Genomic DNA, 12061 nt, shown 5'->3' on the forward strand with positions numbered 1-12061 from the left:
ACTCTTCCGCCGAGGGGTCACTTCCGGTTGACCCGGAAGGTGTTCTGAGTATTTGCCTTTTCCCTCCTTGTGCCTCGTCCATTCTCATTGGCTCCCCCCTCGGTAAGTGGTTTGTCGCTCGTCGCCGGGTTCCGGCTTTAGGTTGACCCACTCAGTGCGGTGTTGACCCTGCGGACCCTTCCCATGTTGAGAGCTCTGGGATGGGGAGGATCCCAACCCTGGTCCCCAGATGGCAATCCTTGGCCCCCGCTGTCGGCGGGTGCACCACACCTGCCCGGATCTTCACCCCAGCTGGGAGGCTGAGACTCCCGAGTCGCCCCACACCTGCGGCGCCCGGGCCCCCTCTCCCCGCAGCTGCAGGGCTCAGCACCCCATGCCCAGAGGCCCACGACCAGAGCAGGTGCAGGGCTCTCCCACAGCCCCGCCAAGACCCCCCTGCAAGGTTTCCTCTGCCGGAGTTGGTTGCGGTGGGTAAAGAAAGATGATGTGGGTTTCTAAGCAGGAACCTCCAGTCTCTCCTTTGGACGTAGTTGTAAATGTAGCTCCATTTCCTAGCTTGCCATCTTTCTGACAAAGTTCCTCAGACTCTTCCGAGACTCACCAAAAGAAAGATACTGTTTCCTATTCCTCAGAGGGATCCCTAGCCTCACCTTTCCCTCACTGTCTTAAATATTCTTTAAAAGGTTGTTGGGTGTACAGCTAGCCTTAAATCACCAGTTTAACTGGGTTTCCACCGACCCCCAGGGAACTGGCCTGCATTGCTCAGGGCTTGTATCTACATAGGCTAAAAGGTCCAGGGGCCTCACTTGGGGATTTTGGAGTGACATCTGTTCTGACCATCCCTTAAACAGAAAGGCAAGGATTCACCCCGTACTTCGATGGACCCCAGGGGCATCTTAAAAGCATTTCCCAAGAGAAAGAAGATCCAGGCCCATCCAGCATCAAAAGAACTTGCAAAGATTCCCAAGAGGGAAGAGGGAAAAGAAGCAGGAGGTAGGCTGTCATACCTTCAGAACTCTGACATAGTTGAACCCTCGACCTTTCTGTTGTTCAGCCTTTAATTGTTACTGTCCAGAATCCAGAAATGAAGCAGAAACTGGCAATGCAGATCTCTTTATACCTACCGCCTTTTTTTTTTTTTTTTTTTTGTCGTGGGGCTTGAACTCAGGCCCTGGGTGCTGTCCCTGAGTTCCTTTTGCTCAAGTCTACTGCTCTACCACTTGAGCACTAGTCTTTTTCTGAGTAGTTTATTGGAAATATGATTCTCATAGCCTTTACTGCCTGGGCTGACTTTGAACCATGATCATCAGGTCTTAGCCTCCTGAGTAGCTAGGATTACAGGTGAGTGCTACTGGAACCAGCTTCCAGCCTAGTCTTGACAGGCTACTTGCTGTGTTATCTTTTCCTGAGGATCCCTTCAATCAGAAAACACTCCTTGGCCTCACACCTAGTCAGAAATAACCAGTAAAATTGTTTTCTCTTCAGGAGACTTCCCTAAGGGCAAATTCCCCTTGAGTACTCAGACCTGTTAACAGTTGTTTTACTGGTAAATTGCTAAGTAGATTGCAGCAGCTTTGTGAGTTGGGAGGAAGGGAGGATCATATCTGCTAGACAGTGAGTGCAAGAAATGTGTGTTATTTTATTGGAAAAGTAAATGGTAGAAAAAAAAATGTAAAACAAGGAGAGAGAAGGTATTCATTTACTCATTCAACAAATGTGTGTGTGTGTGTGTGTGTGTGTGTGTGTGTTATCTATAATATGCCAGACACATTATAGGGTAGCTTACAACAGGGAATAGAACATACAAAAATCCTTACTCCTTGCCGGGCGCTGGTGGCTCTCGCCTGTAATCCTAGCTACTCAGGAGGCTGAGATCTGGGAATCGGTTCAAAGCCAGCCCAGGCAGGAAAGACCATGAGACTCTTATCTCCAATAAACTACTCAGAAAACCAGAAGTGGTGCTGTGACTCAAGTGGTAGAGCTCTAGCCTTGAGCTGAAGAGCTGAGGGACAGCAGCCAGGTCCAGAGTTCAAGCCCCATGACCAAAAAAAAAAAAAAAAAAAAATTCCTTACTCTTGCCCGGTGCCAGTGGCTCACACCTGTAATCCTAGCTATTCAGGAGGCTGAGATCTGAGGGTTATAGTTCAAAGCCAGACCAGGCAGGAAAGTCCATGCATGAGACTCTTATCTCCAATAAACTGCTCAAAAAAGGTGGAAGTGCACTGTAGCTCAAGTGGTAGAGAGCTAGCCTTGAGCAAAAGAAGCTCTAGGACAGCTCACAGGCCCAGAACCTGTAAAAAAAAAAAAAAAAAAAAAAATTTAAATCCTTACTCCTAACATTCAAGTGTATGTATACTTGTGGTAAAATCTCCCAAAGTCAGCCTGTCTGGAGACAAGAAAATGTTTATTTTGATTATATATCAGTTATGGCAATAAGATTTGGATGTCCCTTTCACAGAGTGGTTAAGTTCCATACGGGCCCATATTTTGCCCACTGGCATTGGACGAGCCCGGGCAGAACTCTTTGAGAAGCAGATTGTCCAGCATGGTGGCCAGATATGTCCTGCCCAGACCCCAGGGATCACTCACATTGTGGTGGATGAAGGCATGGACTGTGAGCGGGCTCTTCGCCTCCTCAAACTACCTCTGCTGCCTTCGGGTATCCAGCTGGTGAAGTCAGCCTGGCTGAGCTTGTGCCTGCAAGAGAAGAGGCTGGTGGACACTGCTAGATTCAGCATCCTCATCCCTCACAGGTGGGCTGCTCCCAGTCTTTTCTCAAAAATTTTCTGGTAGCATCTTTTTTTTTTTTTTTTGGTCAGTCGTGGGGCTTGAACTCTGGGCCTGGGCGCTGTCCCTCAGCTCTTCAGCTCAAGGCGAGCGCTCTACCACTTGAGTGGTAGCATCTTTTTTAAGAACAAATTTTATTGTTATTATAAAGCTGCTTATAGTTACCCAAGTCAGGTAAAGATGACATTTCTTTTTTGGACGATATCATTCCTTCCCTCACTCCCTCCCAATGTTTCTCTCTGGTAGCATCTTGAGTCTCTTCTTGAGTTATTCAAAATAACTTACTTTTTTGGGGTTTTTTTTTGACACATTGGGAAGTGAGGTTTCAGAGGAGAGAAGGATTGGGGTCAGAGATAGTGTGAGTGTCTTCACCTCCTGTCATTCCCCTAGGTTCTTGGACCAGCCACAGCCCAGCAAAATGGACCAACACACTTCTGCTCCTCCTGGGACCCATGACATTCTGCCTAGGACAGCCCTAACTCCTCCCCCTCTTCCCACCAGAGCTGTCTCTCCTATCCAAAAGGCAGAAGAGGCATCAAGAACCCAAGCCCAGGTCAGGAGCCTCCCTATGTGGAAATTTTGATAACAGAAATGGGGAGGAGCCAGTGGTTATTCAAAAATTCCTAGGCTCTTGACACAGAAGGGCTGTCTTGATTATGAAGCCATTTAGCTCTTCCCAACACATCACTCCTAAGCCGTGTCCACCTCCCACCACTGGGGATCCTAAGGCTGGGCACTGGGGAAAGCCACATGGAATATAGCCCCATACTTAAAAATACCCAAGCCCAATGCAAAGGCCCAATCTCAACCTTGAATTTGAGTAACAGACACCCCCATAAACACAACCCCCACTTTTGAGGAGTTCTCCTCACAGAGGACAAGAAGTTTTTGCCTTTTTTTCTCCTCTCACTATGTCAAGCCCAGCTCAGATGATGAATCCAGTGATGGGGAAGGGCCACAGGTTAGTGCGGCTGATCTGGAAGCCTTGATCAGCGGGCACTACCCTACTACCCCTGAGGAAGATGCTGGTCCTGGCCCAGCCCTGGAGTCCTTGGATAAGTGGGTATGCGCACAGCCCTCGAGCCAGAAGGCAACCAACCACAACCTGCACATCACAGAGAAGTTGGAAGTGCTGGCCAAAGCCTACAATGTCCAGGGAGACAAGTGGAGGGCTCTGGGCTATGCCAAGGCCATCAATGCCCTCAAGAGCTTCCACAAGCCTGTCAGCTCCTACCAGGTACTCTGGGAATAAGGGGGACACATCTCTGTACCAGCTAGGGGTTTAGTGGAGGCACCAGTCACCAGGGGGCATCAGATTTAGTGGTCAATATCTTATGATGTCTGGGATTTGCATAAACAAAACAAAATGGGAAACTGTTGAAAGCAGATCAGCAACATCTAGGTAATTGAAGTTAGATGACGACAGCTTAGGGGTCCATAATACTGTTCTATTTCTGAGTTTTTTACATAATGAAAAGTTTAAAGCCTGTTGTGGTGCCACATAGCAGTAATCCTAGCACTCAGGAGGATGAGGCAGGAGGATCATAAATTTCTAGCCAGCCTTAGCTACCCAGTGAAACACTATCTAAACAAAACAAGGGCCGGGGATGTAGCTGTGTAGGAGAACTCTTGCCTGGCTTCTATGAGATTCTGGGTTCCAACCTCAGTACTGAAAAACAAATAAACATATATTTAAAAAAAAATTTATCCAGGTGCAGGTGGCTCAAACCTAGCTACTCAGAAGGATTAAGGATTAAGATTTTAGGCCAGCCTGAGCAGAAAAACCCTTGGACTCTCTATCCAAAATTACCAGCACAAAGCAAGTTTGGTGATGTGGTTCAAGTGGTAGAGTACCAGTCTAACAAAGTAAGCAAGCTTGAGGCTCTGAGTTCAAATCCCTGTACTGAAAAAAATTTTTAAACAAAAATTTAGACTCTGGGACTAGGTATGTGGCTTAGTGGCAGAGTGCTTGCCTAGAATTCATGAATCCTTGGGTTTGATTCCTCAGTACCACATAAACAGAAAAGGCCGGAAGTAGTACTGTGGCTCAAGGATAGTGCCCAGACCCTGAGTTCAAGTCTCAGGACTGGCCAAAAAAAAAAAAATTTAGACTCTGGAGCCCAAGTTACTTACATTCTGAGCATCAGTTTCCCCATAAATAAAAAGGAATTAACACTAAGATCCCCTTACATGCCCCTGTGAGGATGAAATGAACTTAGTCTCTGTCGCACAGAACCTACATACAGTAAACTGTCAGTCAATGTCGCTCTCTCTGGTATAGTGATAAGGGTGGTGGAGGTGGTGAAGGTACTGCCCCTGAGCTTTATTGCTCAAAGTTAGTGCTCTACCACTTGGCCTCAGCTCTACTTCTGTTTTTGTTTTTGTTGTTGTTTTTGTTTTTGGTAGTTTATTAGAGATAAGACTCTCACAGACTTTTCTGCCCAGGCTGGTTTCAAACCACAATCTTCAAATCTCAACTTCCTGAGTAGCCAAGATTACAGGGGTGAGCCATCAGTGCCTGGCTATTCCCTACTTCTTTTTTTTTTTTTTGCCAGTCCTGGGCTTGAACTCAGGGCCTGGGCACTGTCCCTGTGTTGCTGCTTTTGCTCAAGGCTGGCACTCTACTGCCTGAGCCACAGCGCCACTTCCAGCTTTTTTTGTGTATGTGGTACTGAGGAATCGAACCCAGGGCTTCATGCATGCTAGGCAAGCACTCTACCACTGAGCCACATTCCCAGCCCTACTCCCTACTTCTTATTATTGGTTTCTGCCCTTCCAGGAATCAAAAGAGAGGTTACCTAGCATAGCATGTTTTCTATCTAAACTTCCCTTTACCTGCGCCTGAGCTCTACACAGACACACAGTTGTTAGGCTGGCTTTCAGACAGACATTTGCTGAAGGAGTCAGCTTCTATCCTCTTCCTAACCTCTCATTCCTCTTCCTCACCTCTGCTGCCTCTTCTCTTAGGAGGCCTGCAGCATTCCTGGAATTGGCAAGCGCATGGCTGAGAAGATTATGGAGATCCTGGAAAGTGGACATCTGCGAAAGCTGGACCATATCAGTGAGAGTGTGCCTGTCTTGGAGCTCTTCTCCAACATCTGGGGAGCTGGGACCAAGACTGCCCAGATGTGGTACCAACAGGTTCCTAGTCCAGCTGCTGTTTTAGTATTGTTATGTCTCAGAGCCTCTGCTCCCATAGCTCCTTCCTCTCGGTATCGGGGTGACCTAAGTACTGTTTCTACCTTATTCTCTGACGAGAATGAACCCAGACTATAATAAGAAAATTACTTTTCACCAGGGCTCATATACAGACCCCTCTTAACTCCCAGAATAGCCCTATGACTTGGTATCCTTGAAGAATAGTCAGTAGCAAGCTGGTGCTATTGACTCACACTTGTAATCCTAGCTACTCAAGAGGCTGAGATCTGAAGATTATAGTTCAAAACTAGCCTATGCAAGAAAGTCTGTGAGATTCTTACCTCCAGTTAACAACCAAAAGAAAAAGCCAGAAGTAGGCTGTGACTCAAGTGATAGAGCATTTGCAAGTGAGAAAACTAAGACAGTGCTCAGGTCCTGAGGTCAAGCCCCAGGTAACATGCCTCCCTGACACACACAAACACGAAGAATAGTTAGGAACAAGAAGAGTGTTTCTCTGTCCAGAAAGTGCCTTCTGTCTAAGCCCAGGTCCTGGGATATATGTCTTTCTAGCAGTGCCCAGAATCATATGGGGAGCTTAATAATAGTGAAGAAGCCAGACCTGCTGACAAATCAGAGTCAGGAGCCAGGGTTTCTAGATGTTGGCTTGTCCTCCATAACCCCACCTTTCCTAGGTCCCTTTCTGGGGTTAGATGTTTAGACCTTAGTCTGTTGACAGATGCCCCTAGAGTCAGCTCATTCGTGCCACCTTATCAGTCTTGGACCCTCAGTAGCCTTCTCTCTGGCTGCTTTGTTTTCCAGGGCTTCCGGAGCCTAGAAGACATCCGAAGCCTGGCCTCTCTGACTGCCCAGCAAGCCATCGGCCTAAAGCATTATGATGACTTCCTAGAGCGCATGCCCAGGGAGGAGGCTGCAGAGATTGAGCAGATGGTAAGCAGGTATCCCAGAGAAGTGAGGAGAGCTAGGCCCTGCTATAAGGTTCTGGATAGAAGCCAAAAATCCCTGATACCTCAGCTGGGGAGCTTCACAGATAGAGGAAGCTGTGGGTCACCAGGGCTGGAGAAAGAACAAGTTACAACTGAAGTTGCAGGCCCAGAGGAGGGCTGGTAGCTGTGTTGCTTGGGGGGGGTGGGGATTTCAACACTGGCCCTCTGGATGGGAGTTCCCAGTGTCAGAGAGCTGGAGTGCTGGGCAAAGGTAGCCTAGAATAAAGGGGGCCAGTTTCCTAAGTACTGGGTTTGGAAATTTGAATAAGCTTAGGTTAGGGCAGAGGTTTTGTAATGCTTTTTGATTTATAGACTTCTTTAAAAACCTGATGAAAACTGTTCACTCTTTTGTACAGTGAACAAATGTGTCATGTTCTGTATCTTTTTCCAGCTGTATGGACTTTCCAAAGCCCACACACAGCTTGTCAGGTTAAGTTGCTGTTAGACTAGGAGTAAAGAGCCCATAGGCTTAGTTGTAGGATTTGAAGAAGTTTCTATCGAGATCGAGTAAAGGTTAACCCTTCGTTAGGAGAAGTGTTTCCTTTGTACAGGTTGCTGTTAAAATTTGTAGTTGTTGCCAAGCACTGGTGGCTCACGCCCTAGTGTAACCCTAGTGACTCCAGAGGCTGAGATCTGAGGATTGTGGTTCAAAGCCAGCCTGGGTAGCAAAGTCTATGGGACTCTTTTTTTTTTCTTTTCTGCTTCTTCTTCTTCTTCTTTTTTTTTTTTTGTCAGGTGTGGGGCTTGAACTCAGGGCCTGGGCACTGTCCCTGAGCTTTTTTGCTCAAGGTTAGTGCTCTACCACTGTGAGCTATAGTACCACTTTTGGTTTTCTGGTGGATAATTGGAGGTAAGAGTCTCATGGATTTTCCTGCCCTAGATGACTGTGAATCATGATCCTCAGATCTCAGCCTCCTAAGTAGATAAGATTATAAGCATGAGCCACCAGCACCCAGCTTATGGGACTCTTATTAACTGCCAGAGTCTACTTAACCACCAGAAAACCATAGTGGAAGCTGGGTGCTGGTAGCTCATGCCTGTAATCCTAGTTACTCAGGAGGCTGAGATCTGAGGATGATGGTTCAAAAGCCAGCCTGGGCAGGAAAGTCTGTGAGACTCTTATTTCCAATTAACCACCAGAAAATTGGAAGTAGCTCTGTGCTCAAGTGATAGAGCACTAGCCTTGAGCTGAAGAGCTGAGGGACAGTGACCAGGCCATGAGTTCAAGCCCCACGACCAACCAAAAACAAACAAACACAAAAAAACATAGAGGAGCCATGGCTTAAAGTGGTAGAGCACTAGCCTTGAGCAAAAAGAGCTTAGGGACAGCATTCAGGCCCTGAGTTCAAAACCCATGACCAAAAAAAAAATTTGTAGTTGTCAATGGTTAAGTATGAAGCTCAGTGATAGAGTATGTGGTTAGCATACCCAAGGCTCTGGGTTTGATGCCCAGCATTGTAAAATTTGTATAAAATTTGTAAGCCAGCAATTCTAGCTACTCAGGAGGCTTTGAGCTAATTGTGGTTCAAAGCCAGCCTGGGCAAGAAAGTCTGTGACTCTTATCTCCACTTAACTACCAAATAAACAAGTGGAAGTGGAGGAGCTGTGGCTTAAGTGGTAGAATACTAGCCTTGAGCAAAAAGAGCTCAGGGCCAGTGCGTAGGTCCTGAGTTCTAGCCCCAGGATTGGCACCAAAAAAATAATAATTAAAAAAAATAATAGAATTTGTAGCTGGCCAAGGTAAGGTTTGGGTTAGAGCTGGGTTAGAGATTGTTTATATAGTCTACAGTAGAGGGAGTCAGGGTACATAGGACTAGATGTGTCATTTGTTCAGCTGGAATCAGGATTAAGGGCTGGTGTTCTGGTAAGGTTCTTTCACTGTGGCTGAAAAGGACTTAATAGGAAGACTTTAGAGACACTGGCCTAATTTAGCTGAAGCAGCCTCCAGCCCCATTTCAGGTCTTGAAACTATGAAACCAGCGCTGGATGGACAGCCAGGCCCCTTTGTCCTCCCATCACCAGGCCATGGTGCTAGGGATGACACTGTCACTCAGCCACGGTCTCCAGGCACAGAGAATGTCGGGGCCAGCCTCCAGCCCTCACCCATCAGAACAGAAGAGGCTTCCCACCTGTCACCCCCCCCTTCATGCCTCCATATAGGGTTCCAGTTTTAGGGGGTTTGATGGGATTACTCATCTGGACCTCCTCCCATTCTCCTTGGAGGCCCCTAGAAGGGCTTGAGGGGATTAGCAGAGCCTTCTGCCTGTCATGGGAATTGAGGTGTCCTGGTGATAGGTATCCAGGGCCCTAGAGATCTGGTTGTCCTGGGGTGGAGGCGGGGATACATCTACATACGAAAGGGTGCAAACTAATGGGCTTATTGCTCCTCAGTGAGGGAGAATCCCTGAACTGACAGTCTCCCAGCTCTGTTCCTCCTGCAGGAGGGATATGATATGGGCCTAGGCTCAGATCTGCCCCTCTGCTTCCTTTCTTGACCCTCCCACAGATGCAGTTAGATTTCTATGCTCCATTGTCTCCCAGGCCTAGGCCCAGGGCTTGCTGCCAGCCACCTGCTCAGGCCTCAAACCCCATCTCATGTACTCTGCCTTTAGTTCTAAACCCATAAACAGGTGGAGCTGCCAGGACCTGGCCCCTTGTTTTTAGTGGTGTTTCACAGACCTGGACACATGGGTATAGGTTGGGGCAAGGCCAAGAGAATGTGTCCCAGCTGTTCTTAAAGGAGTACAAAGGTGAATGCCCTCCCACAGAGGCAGAACCTAGGTCTTCAGTCTCTCCTCCCTCTTGCCCCTGCAGTAGAGGCTGCTTCTTCTCTGATCCTGTGGGGCCAAGAGAGAGCAGTGGTCCCTGGCGTGGCCTTTAGACTGGTAGCAGGCATGGAGATTGTCTTGTGTTTTTTTGTTGTTGTTGTTTGCTTGTTTGTTTGCCAGTCCTAGGACTTGAACTCAGGGCCTACCCCACTGTCTCTGAGCTTCTTCTGTTCAAGGCTAGCACTCTACCACTTGAGCCACAGTGCCACTTCTGGCCTTTTCAGTTTATGTGGTACTCAGGAATCGAACCCAGAGCTTCATGCATGCTATGCAAGCACTCTACCACTAAGCCACCTTCCCAGCCCTGGAGATGGTCTTTATAGAGTGAGGGTGCCATGATCAGGGAAGGAACTCTCACAGGGAAGAACCGTCTAGTGGGCTCTAACTCCATAGCTGCTCACCCCATTTCCTTTCCTAGGTCCGGCTCTCAGCTCAGGCTTTCAACTCCGGGCTGCTGTGTGTGGCATGTGGCTCATACCGACGGGGGAAAAGGACCTGTGGCGATGTGGACGTGCTCATCACTCACCCAGATGGCCGGTCCCACCGGGGCATCTTCAGCCCTCTCCTCGACCGCCTTCGGCAGCAAGGTATGCACTCCATCACTGGGGGAGTGGATAGACGGGAGTGGAGGGGTAGCCACAGGAAGGCACAGTTAAGCTCAGTGTTCAAGGCGAACTTCACAAGAATTCCATTTCACCAGGTAACGAGTCCTCAAGGACATGACACTGAGCCTTATAGCACCCACAGGCTGAAGGTCTCATCCCTGTGACGCTAGCAGAGATAGGCAAAATTATTATCCACACCTCATAAATTAGGAGATAGGCCCAGAGGTGGCAACAGTGTCTGCTCAGACACAAATCCAGGTGAGAAGGCAGGAGATCAGGAGAGTCGGGAGGGTAGGCGATCCCGTGCCGGGCTCCATCTCCTCCCTGCCATCCCCTGTGTTGGGCCAGGGTTCCTCACGGATGACTTGGTGAGCCAGGAGGAGAATGGCCAGCAGCAGAAGTACTTGGGCGTGTGCCGTCTCCCAGGGCCAGGGCGGCGGCACCGACGCCTGGACATCATCGTCGTGCCCCACGGCGAGTTCGCCTGCGCTCTGCTGTACTTCACCGGCTCTGCCCACTTCAACCGCTCCATGAGGGCTCTGGCCAAGACCAAGGGCATGAGCCTGTCAGAGCACGCCCTCAGCACAGCTGTGGTCCGGAACACTCAAGGCTCCAAGGTGTGTGGCCAGGTGCTGCCCACACCCACTGAGAAGGAGGTCTTCCGACTCTTAGGCCTACCCTATAGAGAACCGGCTGAGCGAGACTGGTGACCCATGATGGCTGGAGTTCGGGGGGACTCCGCTGAACTGACCATGTAGTACCCCTTTGGCTTCAGCTGGCTGAACCCCTCTATCTCAACCACCTGCTGTCTTCAGTGAGCCTAAGCCCAGGGCTCTGAGCCTGGTCCCCTGGGCCTGCCTAGCACTCTCCCAGACAGAAACAGGCTGCTGCTCTCCACAGGGCCCCCTGCCCCATGTAAGTTGGAACAGATGGCTGGTGTGAAGCCAGCTTCCTGTGCCGAGGGCTCAGGATCCCCGTTCCTGCCCTGAGAAAGCTCTAACTGCTAGAAATGGGATAGAGGGCTGCTGGGGGGGAGAGGGATGCAGCTGCGGGCCCTGCATCATCTAAGACCCTTCCAAGAAGAATGAGCCATCCCACATGGAGTCCCTCCACCACTTCCCGACAGCTGGAGCTGCTAGGAAAGGTGCATCAGGCTCCCAAGGACGGCTTCTGAAGTCCCAGGGGCCCAGTAAAGTGCATTTGATATCCAGCCTTCCCCGTGTCTGTGAGCTCCTGCAGCCCTGTGGCTTCCCTCTGCCCAGGCAGTTAGGAGATGAGGGTGGACAGCAGAGCCCAGAAGTGCTGCACTAACTCCCTAGCCAGGCCTCGTCTAGAGAGCTCCCTGAACTCAGAATGGGCTCTGGGGTAGCTGGTTGTAAAGAGGGAAAATCAGTCAGGCATGAGGGGCTTTGCTGCCTACCTGTCAGCATCTCTTGTGGGCCCTGCCCAAGACCTGGGTAGTTGTAAGTCATGAACAAAGGTGACAAGAATTGGAGGAAATGGTGGGAGGCGTACAACTGGTGGGGGATGGAGTGGTCATGGAGGCTGCCAGGAGCAGAGGAAGGGTAGAGTAGCAGGAAATGGCCTACTTGAAAGGTGTTAGATGCTCTATTTGGGGATAATTAAGGACTGATTTTAGAAGAATGTTGGGAATTAGGAATGCCAGCCAAGTCGAAGCTTGAAAATGAATCCACAGGAT

The 12061-nt window shown here is 49.2% G+C and overlaps 1 protein-coding gene across 2 annotated transcripts; it reads left to right on the forward strand.

Moving 5' to 3' along the window:
* The first annotated feature begins 54 nt into the window (after window positions 1-54).
* Window positions 55-11575, forward strand: Poll (DNA polymerase lambda). Of its 2 annotated transcripts, none has more exons than XM_042689489.1 (9): window positions 55-102; window positions 852-993; window positions 2459-2753; window positions 3178-3340; window positions 3707-4024; window positions 5755-5928; window positions 6745-6873; window positions 10176-10344; window positions 10711-11575. In XM_042689489.1, exons 2-9 carry the CDS (start codon window positions 879-881, stop codon window positions 11070-11072), a joined length of 1725 nt encoding a protein of 574 aa, XP_042545423.1. In that variant the 5' UTR covers window positions 55-102; window positions 852-878; the 3' UTR covers window positions 11073-11575. The 2 variants fall into 2 exon arrangements, with proteins under 2 accessions (XP_042545423.1, XP_042545424.1); XM_042689490.1 differs by lacking the exon at window positions 55-102 and adding an exon at window positions 393-467.
* Window positions 11576-12061: the final 486 nt, after the last annotated feature.

This window comes from Dipodomys spectabilis, unplaced genomic scaffold (genome assembly GCF_019054845.1).
Source record: "Dipodomys spectabilis isolate Male_0828 unplaced genomic scaffold, ASM1905484v1 ptg000125l, whole genome shotgun sequence".
In the NCBI taxonomy this organism is placed as follows: domain Eukaryota; kingdom Metazoa; phylum Chordata; class Mammalia; order Rodentia; family Heteromyidae; genus Dipodomys; species Dipodomys spectabilis.

What these genes read in the sequence shown, in the direction of transcription:
- Poll (XM_042689489.1), top strand. Translation starts at nt 879, where the DNA reads ATGGACCCCAGGGGCATCTTAAAAGCATTTCCCAAGAGAAAGAAGATC. An exon ending in CATCAAGAACCCAAGCCCAG is followed by an intron (nt 3,341 to 3,706) that starts GTCAGGAGCCTC and finishes CACTATGTCAAG; the next exon opens with CCCAGCTCAGATGATGAATC. An exon ending in AGCCTGTCAGCTCCTACCAG is followed by an intron (nt 4,025 to 5,754) that starts GTACTCTGGGAA and finishes CTCTTCTCTTAG; the next exon opens with GAGGCCTGCAGCATTCCTGG.